We start from the raw sequence: 14,599 nt of genomic DNA on the forward strand, positions 1-14,599 counted from the left end.
CCCCGAGGCGGCTCAAGTTGTGAGGCGCCGGCCCCCGAGGGAGGTTCCGGGGTTTGGCGCCAATGAGGAATTCCGTCCGGACGGGGGTCAGTTCAGACGGGATCTCCCCACGTGCTTGAGCCTCCTCGATGCACCTAACAGAGTCAGGGCCCAAAGCTGTTTTTAGCGACTCGATGGCTTCGGCCGCGCGGCGGACGTCGGCTTAATTTAGGCGCCGCGCCAGCGTGCCTGGCGCCATCCAGCCCGCTCCTCCGCCATCGAGCAGGTCCCTGACCCTGGTCACCTCACCAGCCACAGCCCTCTCTTCCGACCGCCACATAAAACCTCGGTCGTGGAGGTACGGATTCCCGAGCAGCGGCTCCTGCAGGACGGTCGCCACTCCAGCCGGCGGAGAGCTGCGCTTGGTGGAGACTTTTTCCAGACCCTGATGAGTTCCTTGTAAAAGACAGGCAGCTCCCGGAGGGCGGTCCTGACGCCCCCCACACTCACAAACAGGAGCTACGTGTCTTAGTTGAGGCCGTGCTGCTGGCTGAAGAAATACGTCGCCAGAGCACGCCACCTAGGAGGGGGCTCGACGTAAAGGTATCTCTGCAGGGTCTGAAGACGGAAAGTCGCGAGCTGGGTGCTGACGCACACCAACAACTGACCGCCCTCCCCAAGCGGGAGCCTCAAGACCGCCGCAGAGACCCAGTGCTTCCTGTTGTTCCAGAAGAAGTCCACCAGCTTCTTCTGTATCTTGGCGACAAACGCAGGGGGAGGGGTCAAAGTGACCAGCCGGTACCACAACATTGCGGCCACCAGCTGGTTTATGACTAGCGCTCGACCCCTGTAGGACAGCACTCGGAGCAGTCCTGTCCAGCGCCCTAGGCGAGCGGCGACATTGGCCTCCAGCTCCTGCCAGTTCGCCGGCCAGGCTTCCTCGTCGGGGCTAAGGTAGACTCCCAGATAGAGGAGATGGGTCGTGCTAGAAAGTTAGCTCCTTCGAGCCGGAATTGAATCAGCGACCTAAGGATGACTTTGCTTTGTGTTCCACTACAGTCCTCCGCTCTACCAACTGAGCTATTGAAGGGAAGCTGCTCGACATGCATGAAACTCTTTTTGAGTTTATCTGTAAAAGAAAAAACATTAAACCGTGCCACCCGCCCTGGATGACACAGCAGACATTTACAAGGCCCTTTTTTTTTTCCTTTTTTGTGGTTTTTTTTTGTGTTTTTCTTTTTTTTTTGGTTTTTTTTTTGGGCACTAAAATCATATTTTTCCAAGTGCCCCCTATAAAAGGGGAGGGGCTCACTAAAAGCACCGGCAATTAAAACAAATTAAACTTTAAAACGTAAAATCAAATTAAAATTTGGTTGCCGGGCGTGATGATGCACTCCAGTCACTCCGGTGCCCACCTCTCGCGGAAGGCCGCGAGCGTACCGGTGGACACCGCGTGCTCCATCTCCAAGGACACCCTGGACCGGATGTAAGAGCGGAAGAGAGGCAGGCAGTCAGGTTGAACGACCCCCTCGACTGCCCGCTGCCTGGACCGACCGACTTGGCCGTGCCCAGGAGCAGTCCTGCGAGGAGGCCTTCGGAACTACCCGCTCCCCTCCGCACAGGGTGCCCAAAGATCAGGAGAGTGGGACTGAAGTGCAGCCAGAATTTCAGGAGCAGCCCCTTCAAATAATGGAACAGGGGCTGCAACCTCGTGCACTCACTAAAAATATGGAACACGGACTCCTCCAGACCGCAGAAATTGCAGGCGGCCTGGGAGTCCGTGAACCGGCTTAAAAAATTTATTGCACGGCACTGCTCCGTGCACCACCCTCCAGCCAAGTCCCCGATGAATAGTGGGAGGACCCCTGCGTAGAGTGCCCTCCATCGGGGACCCCCGCCTCCTCCGGACGGCAGGATGGTACGCCATGACGTGTCCGGACGGCAGGCGAGGATGGCAAAGTTGAGAGTGTGCAGGAGCAGTCCGTCCAGGAAACCCCTCCGCGCGGAACTGAAAGGCACGGAGGGGATTTCCCCGAGGCGGCTCAAGTTGTGAGGCGCCGGCTCGACATGCATGAATCCCAAAAAAAAAAGTTTGCAGGTGCAGCAGGTAATCAGAACGGCGAATGGAATGTTGGCCTTCATTGCGAGAGGGATGGAGTACAAAAAGCAGGGAGGTCCTGCTGCTACTGTATAGGGTATTGGTGAGGCCGCACCTGGAGTACTGCGTGCAGTTTTGGTCACCTTACTTAAGGAAGGATATACTAGCTTTGGAGGGGGTACAGAGATGATTCACTCGGCTGATTCCGGAGATGAGGGGGTTACCTTATGATGATAGATTGAGTAGACTGGGTCTTTACTCGTTGGAGTTCAGAAGGATGAGGGTGATCTTGTAGGAACATTTAAAATAATGAAAGGGATAGACAAGATAGAGGCAGAGAGGTTGTTTCCACTGGTCGGGGAGACTAGAACCACGGGGCACAGCCTCAAAATACGGGGGAGCCAATTTAAAACCGAGTTGAGAAGGAATTTCTTCTCCCAGAGGGTTGTGAATCTGTGGAATTCTCTGTCCAAGGAAGCAGTTGAGGCTAGCTCATTGAATGTAGTCAAATCACAGATAGATAGATTTTTAACCAATAAGGGAATTAAGGGTTACGGGGAGAGGGCGGGTAAGTGGAGCTGAGTCCACGGCCAGATCAGCCATGATCTTGTTGAATGGCGGAGCAGGCTCGAGGAGCTAGATGACCTACTCCTGTTCCTAATTCTTATGTTCTTATGTTCCATATAGGGAGGTCCAGACGTGACGTCACTTAAAAGCGCTCGACGGCCCCCTGCACGCGCTGGCCGCGCGGCATTGTGCGAGGATCTGATTGGTTGGAAGGTTGTGGGAGGATCTGATTGGTTGGAAGGTTCTGGGAGGATCTAATTGGTTGGAAGGTTGTGGGAGGAGTTGATTGGTTGGAAGGTTGTAGGAGGATCTGATTGGTTGGCAGGACGGAGGGTTGCGCGGTGGGTGGTGGGAGGAGGAAAATATGGCGGATGTCGCGGAGCCGTGAGTATCTCAGCGTGAGCTCCGGCCGCTCAGGCCTCTGTCACACTGATTCCCGCCCGTTCTTCGCTTGGGTGAGCACGTCTGAACCTTCTTTTATTCTCTCTTTTTAGGGAGAAGAAAAGAAGGAAAGTAGAAGAGCACACTGACAAGTTAGTGTTGAATGAATGTAGCGGCCCTGGTTGGTGCTGGTGCTGGTGCGGGGTGTGAGGCTGCGGCCCGGGGCCCGGGCGGGAGAGCTTGTTGTGGGCTGCAGCTCCGAGCAGCGGGATCAGGCCCGCCTCAAACCTGCAATCCATAAACTCAGGAGTTAACTGCTCAGAGGGATAGAAATAGATTCAAACTGAGGAGATCTGGGGCTGCCAAATGCACTTACATGCAGGATGTATTTTTGAAATAAATGTTAAAACATTGAAGTGTTATTAATCATTCCTGCATGTATTTATTGGCTTAAATTGAATATCACGGCAAGCAAATTGTCAACATAAGCTCCCAGTTAGTTTTATACCATTTCTGCAGGAGCAGTTATTGTTCACATTTACACTGGTGCAAATCTGGATTTCAAAAGTTTTGCAACAACTGGCCTTTAAGTTTATAGCTGTATTTAATTTTTGATGTTTTTTGTGGATTGCTTAAATACCAGATAAGTTCTATAATTTGCAAGAGCTGTGATTCTCTCCTCAACATTTAAAAAAAAAAATTCTGTCCCATGTACTATTCCTAAAAAGGGACAGTCGGACACTGCACAGATCCCTGCAAATGATACTGTGAAAATGGTTCAGGGCAATAATCCCATATGTTTTCTTTGTGGGAATGTGCCTAGCTTTGATTTGGTATCATAGAATCATAGAAATTTACAGCATGGAAGGAGGCCATGTCATCCATAGAGGAGATCAGGACCTTACTTTGTCCTGCTGCTACTTTATGTTGTGTTGGACCCTCCACTATATTGCTTGGTTACTGATATTTTATACTACTGTACTATCTGCAGTGTTATATTTAGCAGAGATTTTTCTAATTTCCTTTCTTCCCCTGCCTATTCTGCAGCACATCAGGACTATCCTTGGTTGGGAGGTTGGATAGGGGGAATTTCAAAATTCATACAAAATTGACACTTTTTCATTGGTGTCAGTGTTTGCTTGTGAATTTTAATGATCATTCCAAGAAAGGATTCGTGGGTCAGTTTTTGTTTCAGTCCTAGATGATTTTGTTGAGATTGGTGAAAATTCACTGTCTGGGAGATGCCTCAATTGCATATAATTTGAGACTGAGCTTTAAACTCTGGTCTTCTAATTCAAAATTCCAGAGTTAGCTATCAGTGTCATTCAGTCTGTACGCCACCATAAATATTGCTGTTGAAAATACTTAAGCTGACGAGTTATTTCCATTAATGTTTCTAATATAATGATGCTGTGTTGTGAAAACTGAATTTCTAGTTGAGTTTATTGTGTTCTGTGCAGAATGGCTGTTGATGGTGGGTATGGGGACACCGGAGACTGGGAAGGTCGCTGGAATCACGTGAGGAAGTTCCTTGAACGATCAGGACCATTCACACACCCTGACTTTGAACCAAGTACAGAAGTGAGAAAAATTAAGTTATAAATCAAAGTTTGTTGGTGCTGGATTGCTGCTATCAATCTTCTTTGGTTTTTCTAAATGATCTACATGCTGTCTTGTCACAATGGGAACTAACAATACCAGATGCTAGTTACTCATGCAATAGCTGGTTAAATTTGGAAAACTACCTCTGACTTAAAACCTCAAGCTTATGTAACTGAAACCCTGTCAATTTTGCTGTTTTTGTTTATTGATTTGATCTAAATTATTGTGTGGCATCTATCATAACTCCTGAAGTTGTTTGTATCTTCAATTAACTATACTTCCCCATTTTTGTGGCTGGGTGTAAAACTGGTGGCCAGTACAATGTTGAGATTAACGTATCTAGTCTTTCAAATAATCAGGATTGAATGCAAACCGATATGGTGAGTATATTGGAGTTTAGGACGGAATATAACACACTAGTTATACAGCAAAAACATACGACAGTGACAAGTAGCTGATACCGGACCCTGCCTATAAACACAGGACGACCATCAGAGCGGACGCCATTGCATCCTATTTGATACAAACCTCATAGGCTCCAGCAGACAAAGAATTTTGACAGCAGGTGAAGCAGCAGCTTTTGACAAACTTGAAGGCGGCACCAGGATTGTCAACTGTGCCTGATCCATTCACCTTGGACCAACTAAACGCAGCCCTGTCGACAACCAAATCTGGAAAAGCTGCTCGCCCAGATGGTGTTTACCCAGAATTCTTAAAAGCACTGGGACGCAAAGCGAAGAAATGGTTAAACTTCTCTGAGGTACTGGCAACTGGTAAAATTCCACTTATTTGGAGGGAGACTAAAATAATTGTCTTTGTGAAGCCTCCAGCTACTGCCCAATCGCTGTACTTTGCACTTGTTATAAAGTGCTGGAGAGACGGCTGCTCTACAGACCCCATCATCAAGCCAACCATTCCTAAGGTGCAAGCGAGCTTCCGGATTGGCTGTAACTGCTGCGACCAAGTGGTAGCTTTTACAATGCACATCGAAGCAGGCTTCCAGTGCCAGCTCAAGACTGCCGTCGAACTTGTGGACCTGTCAGCGGCTTATGACACAGTATGGACTGCTTTTCAAACTCTCCACCATTTTACTCTGCAGAACAACGATTCATCTTCTCAACTTAGCTTAGCAACCGACGCTTCCGTGTGTACTCTGGCACCCAGAAGAGCAGATATAGGACATTGAACAACGGACTCCCACAGGGTTCTGTCGTGGCACCCATGTTATTCAATGTTTACACCAGTGATTTGCCCGAAACAGTGTCACGCAAGTTCGTATACGCTGATGACATTGCCCTGGCCACGCAAAACACAAATCTGTTCATCACCAAAGAAACCCTGACCAGTGATTTACAGAGGATGGAGGCCTACTTTTACCGATGGTGACTCCAGCCAAAACCGCAAAAGACTGTCATCTCGACATTCCACTTCAACACCCATCAAGCAAACCAAGCTTTGAAAGTCTCCTTTTGCAGTGCAGAGGTAAACCATGCCCAAAAAGCCACCTATTTCGGAGTCACTCTTGATTGCACCGTCATATAGACAATATCTCCAGAACCTTGGGAAGAAACTAAGAGTCGTGTCAACTTGATCCAGAAACTCGCTGGATCGAGACGCTCAAACCCTCTGTACGGCAGCACTCGTCCTGGTGTACTCTACAGCAGAGTACTGCTCGCCGGCATGGCTATCGAGTCCACATGTCAAAATCCGTTGATGCACAGCTAAATTCTACTATGAGAATTATCACTGGTACGCTTTTATTGACACCAACACCTTGGCTGCCCGTGCTTGCAAACATCGCACCATTACACTTGCACCGCGAATACACAGTCTTCAGAGAATACAACTGGTACACCAGCAAAGACATGCCGATACAGGCCGACTTGAACAACCTACCACCAACCCGTCTCAAATCTAGAAGGCCATTTTGGACTGTCACCAAAGCCCTTCGGCGATCTTCCCTCAGCCTTGATGACCGATGGCGAAACACTTGGAAGAACTGCAACAGAGGGAATGGATTCCTTATGGAGGACCCCACAGTACAACCTGAAGAATCACACGTTCCTCGCAAAGAGTGGACAACCATCAACCTCCTCAGAACTGGTCATGGCCGATGCTGCCACCCTCTCCATAGGTGGAAGATGAAAGCATCCCCATCATGCGACTGTGGAGTTCCTAATCAGACCCTGGAGCACATCATTCAGCACTGCCCTCAGAGGGAAGGTTTGGCCTTGGTATCCAACTCAGATATTGACATTTGATTTGCTTTGCTACTACCACGTGAAAGAAGGTGATACTGGACCTGATCGGACAGACGGCTGGCATGCACAAACAACTCTCTCTTCCTGAACAGCCCAAGTATTACCGAAGCCAGCATGGTACCCACCCTTTGGGGTCCGTACTTCACCATCTGCGTTCAGAGCTTTGCGGATCTTGCTTTTATTTTTTTTTGGGGTGGGCCTGGGATAGAATATTGACAAGACCATTTAACCTATAGAGATTCCCCTTAAAACAAGGTGCCCAATGACATGTCGAGTTCTTTGTCTAAACTTACATTGAAGACCTTCCCTCAAGGGGTCTTCAGAACCATTATACATGCTTTCTTGTTTGTACATTTTGAAGGCCAACCCATCTGGATCCCTCTTGCCTCGCCCCGGCCCTCCTTCCAAAGCTATAGTCTCTTATCTTGCCCTGTCCCCACTGGTCTGGAGTCAGTAGCCCATACTCACCAAGCTTGACCTTCAGATGCCTTCAATTAGAGGCCTCATTGTTCAGAACTGCTTATTATCAGTGCAGCTGGTCGTGTACACTATTTCATTTCATTATCACTGTTGTACCATGAAATGAATCATTAAATTCTATTCTAACATACTAGTTAACTGGTGCACCTTAGCAAGCAGTTCTGTTAAACGAACTCCAATTCCTAACTTCTTGGCTCAGAAATTCCGGCTTCCCCAAATCCATACGCAGTGTGTACGGACCCGGGAAGGCATCGCAAAAGCCGGTTTTCAGCGCACAATGTGCATGCGCTGAAAACCGGCTTTTACGACCTGTCAAGCTCAGCAAATGTCCTCAAAACTCTTGCGCCTGATAAAAGCAGGCGCATAACCTACTTTTACAGGTGTAAGAGTTTTAAAACACACTTAAAACATAAAAAATAACATTTTAAAAAATAACATTTTATTTTTAAAAACCTGCCCACTACGTTAAATGTATTTTAAACCATAATTTTAAAAACTTTTTAAAAAACTCAAAAACATTTTTCTTGAATATATTTATTAATTTTAATTACAATTAATTTTAATTGAGATGTTTTTTATTTTTTATTGTGTTACTGTATTTGTTCTCAATTAATAGCAATGAGAACGTGTAGATACAGAGTTCCCATTGCTAGTAATTGAGAATACTTTACCTGATTGGTTGAGGGAACCTGAAGGACGGGAGCGCGCTTTGCAGCGTGAGAAAAGAAGGCCTCCCCAACAGAATTCCGCGCTCCTTCGGGACCATCGGGTACTTTCATAAAAATTCTCCGGTTGGAGGCGTTCGTCCGAAAGAAGCCTCCGACCGGAATTTCAGGGCCATTATAATATGATTATTAGCAACAATGGAATAAACATAGATTGGGCCTTCGTTGGCCAAATTAAAAATACATTATACAGAGTCAAAATCCTAACTTGCAAGCAACGGTTAGCCAGCCTGGAAGGACAAGACCATGCTATGGGCCCCTGTGTGGGATGTTATGCATCATCTAATCTAATTAACTAAAAATACTTGTCTCAAATTCTAATTCAAGCTTTTAGGAAACCGAAACTTGCGCAATCCCAGTAAGACACAACTTATACATTAACCCCTTGCTTGTCTTGAGCACTGATACAATAATTTAAACACAGTATTATTTGTGTCAGTTTCATTCGCATAACCGTATGCATTTTTATGCACCCCTAATTTCTAACAGACTTCCCATTTTGGGAGGGAGAAAAACTCCATTTTGACCCTCGACCAAACGTGCCAACTCTCGATTATTGTTTCGATGGTTCAATCCAGTGTTCTAGTTCTGCCCTGTCTGGGGTATCCTCTGTTTCTTCTTTCTTTCCTGATCTTACCTCACCTGGGGTCTCCTCTACTCCATCTCGGATCTTTGTCCATCATTAATTCATTAGTAAGGTTAGTCATGATTATAGATGCACATTTGACTTGTACATCAAAGTCTTACTACACGGGTTACATATGTCAAATACACTATCATTACAAGTTGGAGAATTACCAGAGAGTGTGAAATAATATGAACCCAAGAGTGTGCTGATATATATATTAAGCCCGATATCCCACCCATGTGAATTGTCCCCTATGCTGTCAATTTCAAAACCTATTGAGTTGTTTTATTCGAAAACAAAAAAATGCTTTAGGGACTGGTTCAGTCACAAGTTCACTGAAGCCCTCAGACAACAGGGGAATGTCGTACCTAAATTGTGCCACATAATTCTGTAGTTCACACTTGTGTCTCATTTACTGTCAGTTTCACTTGAGTATAGGTCTTGATATTGAGTAAAGCGTGTTGGTTGATGGTTATGGGTAGATGTGCGAAGCAGAAACTGGGGCTATTAATGGGACAAGTCCTGTTAGACCAGTTAAGCATGTTAGTTGCGATAGTAGCGACACTGGAGGCACCACCAAAACCACCTCGTACTGGATTCGTGCTGTCATTTCCCATACTCTGCACAGTCACACGTATAATTCAGTCTTACAATCAATAGCACATTGACTAAGTACATACATTTCAAGCAACAATAATGCAGACAAAGAAAATAGACATTGTAAAGAAAGCTACAATTTAACATCTAATCAAGAAGTCGTGGACTTAAAAGATTCTACAGATCTCTTTTTTTACTCGTATCCATCTTGTGGATAATTCCAACTAAATTTATTTCTCCCTAGCCTTCAATTGTTCCAATCCAAATTCCATGTAACCTTTAACTTGAATTTGAATCCCTCTTACAGGTACCAGTGTGTTTAACTCTATCCTGATTGTTTCATTAATTAGATAGTTTCTCAGTTGAGCATGTACCAATGCTTTAAAAATTGTCTCACTCTCCTGAACCACATTAAGCATTTCATGTCTTGCTGTTGTCAAATAACTGAGCATGTCTGAGACCCATTCTTCAATGGAAATTCACCATGCATTTACAAATGCTAATTGCTTCATATGTAACAAATCACATCTGCGCACACATACAGGTATCTCAATATCAAGCCACACGTGCCATCCGATACATACCATTCTCGGGCTTTCAGATAATCTTATCAAAATGTCACAGTCGTCTTTGCTCATCTTCCAGTTCATAGAAACATAGAAAATAGGTGCAGGAGTAGGCCATTCGGCCCTTCGAGCCTGCACCGCCATTCAATGAGTTCATGGCTGAACATGCAACTTCAGTACCCCATTCCTGCTTTCTCGCCATACCCCTTGATCCCCCTAGTAGTAAGGACTACATCTAACTCCTTTTTGAATATATTTAGTGAATTGGATTCAACAACTTTCTGTGGTAGAGGATTCCACAGGTTCACCACTCTCTGGGTGAAGAGGTTTCTCCTCATCTCGGTCCTAAATGGCTTACCCCTTATCCTTAGACTTTGACCCCTGGTTCTGGACTTCCCCAACATTGGGAACATTCTTCCTGCATCTAACCTGTCTAAACCCATCAGAATTTTAAATGTTTCTATGAGATCCCCTTTCATTCTTCGAACTCCAGTGAATACAAGCCCAGTTGATCCAGTCATTCTTGATATGTCAGTCCTGCCATCCCGGGAATCAGTCTGGTGAACCTTCGCTGCACTCCCTCAATAGCAAGAATGTCCTTCCTCAAGTTAGGAGACCAAAACTGTACACAATACTCCAGGTGTGGCCTCACCAAGACCCTGTACAACTGTAGTAATACCTCCCTGCCCCTGTACTCAAATCCCCTCGCTATGAAGGCCAACATGCCATTTGCCTTCTTAACCGCCTGCTGTACCTGCATGCCAACCTTCAATGACTGATGTACCATGACCCCCAGGTCTCGTTGCACCTCCCCTTTTCCTAATCTGTCACTATTCAGATAATAGTCTGTCGCTCTGTTTTTACAACCAAAGTGGACAACCTCACATTTATCCACATTATACTTAATCTGCCATGCATTTGCCCACTCACCTAACCTATCCAAGTCACTCTGCAGCCTCATAGCATCCTCCTCGCAGCTCACACTGCCACCCAACTTAGTGTCATCCGCAAATTTGGAGATATTACATTTAATCCCCTCGTCTAAATCATGAATGTACAGTGTAAACAGCTGGGGCCCCAGCACAGAACCTTGCGGTACCCCACTCGTCACTGCCTGCCATTCTGAAAAGTACCCATTTACTCCTACTCTTTGCTTCCTGTCTGCCAACCAGTTCTCAATCCACGTCAGCACACTACCCCCAATCCCATGTGCTTTAACTTTGCACATCAATCTCTTGTCGAAAGCCTTCCGAAAGTCCAAATACACCACATCAACTGGTTCTCCCTTGTCCACTCTACTGGAAACATCCTCAAAAAATTCCAGAAGATTTGTCAAGCATGATTTCCCTTTCACAAATCCATGCTGACTTGGACCTATCATGTCACCTCTTTCCAAATGCGTTGCTATGACATCCTTAATAATTGATTCCATCATTTTACCCACTACCGATGTCAGGCTGACCGGTCTATAATTCCCTGTTTTCTCTCTCCTTTTTTAAAAAGTGGGGTTATGTTGGCTACCCTCCACTCCATAGGAACTGATCCAGAGTCTATGGAATATTGGAAAATGACTGTCAATGCATCCGCTATTTCCAAAGCCACCTCAAGTACTCTGGGATGCAGACTATTGGGCCCTGGGGATTTATTGGCCTTCAATCCCATCAATTTCCCCAACACAATTTCCTGACTAATAAGGATTTCCCTCAGTTCCTCCTTCTTACTACACCCTCTGACCCTTTTATATCTGGAAGGTTGTTTGTGTCCTCCTTAGTGAATACCAAACCAAAGTACTTGTTCAATTGGTCTGCCATTTCTTTGGTCCCAATATCTCGGGTAGTGCCAGACTATCAAATTCAGTTTTCTTAAAAACGTTCATAGGCAAGGACACAAATGTCTCCAAGACAATGCTATCAATTTATTATTCTTAACTGCACTTTCATGACTTTCACTAGAATATTAGAAAAATTCCCATTTGGTGGTGCAATTTTCCTGTTTCTATCTTACATCCTCAATCACTTCCTCTCATTCCATTTTATGCATGTCATTAATTACCATTCTATCTCATTAATGGGCCCTGGAGGAACTTTGCTGTTCAATACAATATTAAAGATAGAAAACATAGATCAAACGTTCCCAATTGGTCCAAGTTATTAAAAATGTTTTAAATTCTTTATAACCTGCTGTATTGTGCCTGGGTCCATTTTATCATTTCAAACTTATCCCAAATCCCAACACCAGTATTGTTGGACTGGCAGGTTTTGTTGATGTTCCATTTTATTCCCCACAAACTTTTTCTCTTGATACACATCAATTGGCAGGACCACCTAGACTATTCTCAACCAGTTTCTTTTAATGAAAATTTGACTATCCCGTTAAACGTCAGGTAAATTTTCCCTTTGAGCCTTGAAACAGCAATTCATATCAATTAAATTTTTTATCCATTTCAATTTCAGAAACAAGTGATTCCCAAGCTTGGTGGTTTGCACGGTGTTTTAACATTTGAGACAGAAGTGCTTGCAATTAGTTTACAACGTAACTTCCATATCTTATCTTGACTCCCCACCTCGAGCACTCTCTCTCATCAGGGAAAACAGCATTTTAGATTAAAGTTTCTAAACTTTCTGCTTTTTTTTTTAAAAAAGGGACACTACACAATGTAGAAAAGGGACAGAATATTTCCCTTTCTCTTTTTTCTTTATTTCATCATAGACTGATTTATCCTTTCTCTTTCAACCCAATTTACAATTTCTGATTACTTCTTGTCAAAAACTTAGTGGGTCTTGGACCTGCAATAACCAAATTAAGGAAACCGTGCTTTGTAAACGTTTGAATTGATTTAAAATGAGACCACACATTTTCAATTTAAACTATATAAGGCAATAGCATTTTTTTTAGGAAGAGAGAGGAATAAGAGTTGTTCGTGCACGCCAGCCGTCTGTCCGATCGGGTCCAGTACCAGCTACTTGTCACGGCCTTTGTTGAAAAGCACACATTCATTTTCTATATGACACCATGGTAACCATAACTTCAAGGGTGAAGCTTATCTTTGGTAAAACAAACTGCCTCTGGTTTACAGTTTGTTGTACAAGCCGTCCCAGACAAACAAATCCATACCAGCGTTTTAACTTAAAATTTAAATCACCATGCTGTTCCCACTTCTAGGTGCACAATCTTAAATTGAAATGAACACACTCAACATATTCACACTTTCTTAAAACTTCCAACATCCAAGACAAGACTACAAAGGATTAAATGGCTTTTAGCTCTATGCACAGAAAAGTGGGTGGAGCTAAAACAAACATAACACACTTTCTTTTAAAGACAGACTTTCAGTCAAAAGGAATAAATTCCAGCATTCTTTAGGGTTCCTTTCACTCAGCAAATCTCGTGTTTTATTTTTCTCGGCACAGAAGCTAGTCTCAGCAACTTATTCTTTAATTTCCTGTTTATTTCCTTTCCTGAGTTCTCAGCTGGTATAGCATGCAGCTTAGATCTTTTCCCCCTCTATCTCCCACTCTCTCCTGCTCTTTATGCTTCTCTCTCTCCTGTTCGTTTCTCAAGTCTCCATGCTTAGTGCAGAGGTGGGTTGCGTAAGCCGGCCTGTTTCTGGCTTCTTTAAATTTGAATTTCCTCGCACCAACCTGGGAAGCTATCTCGCCCCAAATCTGAATAACTCTTCACATCACCCTGTACTATTCCAATCACCGCTTGGGCCCCAGGGACCCCTAACTTATTTGCATCAACCTGGGAATCCATGTCGCTCCAAATCTCAGAGTAACTCTTCTCGTCACTCTGTACTGTTCCGATTATCGCTTGGGCCCCCAGGACCCCTAACTTATCCGTCCGTGACTGTTTGCAAATTTTCTTCTAATATGCATCTGCCATTTTGTTTTTGCTTTCCAACCTGATAACAATGCCTAGTATCTTTTTATAGTCCGAACCTGTCCTCAACTCGTTTCGACTACAATAACCCTTTTGCCAATTTGTTAAGATTAGCTTATCACTCGTCTTTCAAATAATCAGGATCAAGTGCAAACCAATATGGTGGGTATCTTGTGTTTAATCGGAGTTTAGGACGGAATATAACACACTAGTTATACAGCAAAAACATACGACCGTGACAAGTAGCTGGTACTGGACCCGATCGGACAGACGGCTGGCGTGCACGAACAACTCTTATTCCTCTCTCTTCCTGAACTACCCAAGAGTGTTACCAAAGTCAGCATGGTATCCACCCTTAGGAGTCTTTACTTCACCATCTGTACTCTGGGCTTTTCGGGACTTGCTTTATTCTCTTTTTTTAGGGGTGGACCAGGGATAGAATATTGGCAAAACCATTTAACCTATAGAGGTTCCCCTTAAAATAAGGTGCCCAATGACATGCCGAGTTCTTTGTTTAAACTTGGAGATGAAGACCTCCCTCAAAAGGGGTCTTCATAACCATTACGCATGTTTTCTTGTTTATACATTTTAAAAGCCAATCCACCTGGATCCCTCTTATCTCGCCTGGCCCCCTCCTTCCAAAGCTAAAGTATCTTATCTCATCCAGTCTTGTCCCCCCTGGTCTAGCGTCAGTAACCCATACACACCAAGCTTGGCCTTCAATCAGAGGCCTCATTGTTCGTAACTACTTATCAGTTGTTTATGTTCATGCAGTTGGTCGTGTACACTATTTCATTTCATTATCAGACTATTGTATCATGAAATAAATTATT

General features: G+C 44.6%; 1 protein-coding gene and 1 non-coding gene across 4 annotated transcripts in view; one reads left to right on the forward strand and one right to left on the reverse strand.

Moving 5' to 3' along the window:
- Positions 1 to 977: 977 nt before the first annotated feature.
- Positions 978 to 1,069, reverse strand: trnay-gua (transfer RNA tyrosine (anticodon GUA)). Its single transcript is given in 2 exon segments — positions 978 to 1,013; positions 1,033 to 1,069. It is a non-coding gene; the product is annotated as a tRNA-Tyr (tRNA).
- Positions 1,070 to 2,982: 1,913 nt separating this feature from the next.
- The window catches only part of uba3 (ubiquitin-like modifier activating enzyme 3), a 53,708-nt gene continuing 42,091 nt past the window's right edge, over positions 2,983 to 14,599 (forward strand). Inside the window, exons 1-3 of one of the 3 annotated variants that reach the window (XM_070895194.1) lie at positions 2,999 to 3,028; positions 3,139 to 3,177; positions 4,486 to 4,606. In XM_070895194.1, coding sequence (XP_070751295.1) covers positions 3,009 to 3,028; positions 3,139 to 3,177; positions 4,486 to 4,606 — 180 coding nt within the window. In that variant the 5' untranslated portion in view covers positions 2,999 to 3,008. Of the gene's footprint in view, positions 3,100 to 3,138; positions 3,178 to 4,485; positions 4,607 to 14,599 lie in introns of all 3 variants that reach the window. The other 2 variants (XM_070895195.1, XM_070895196.1) reach the window with 2 other exon arrangements.

The sequence above is a fragment of the Pristiophorus japonicus genome, chromosome 12, assembly GCF_044704955.1.
Source record: "Pristiophorus japonicus isolate sPriJap1 chromosome 12, sPriJap1.hap1, whole genome shotgun sequence".
NCBI lineage: Eukaryota > Metazoa > Chordata > Chondrichthyes > Pristiophoridae > Pristiophorus > Pristiophorus japonicus.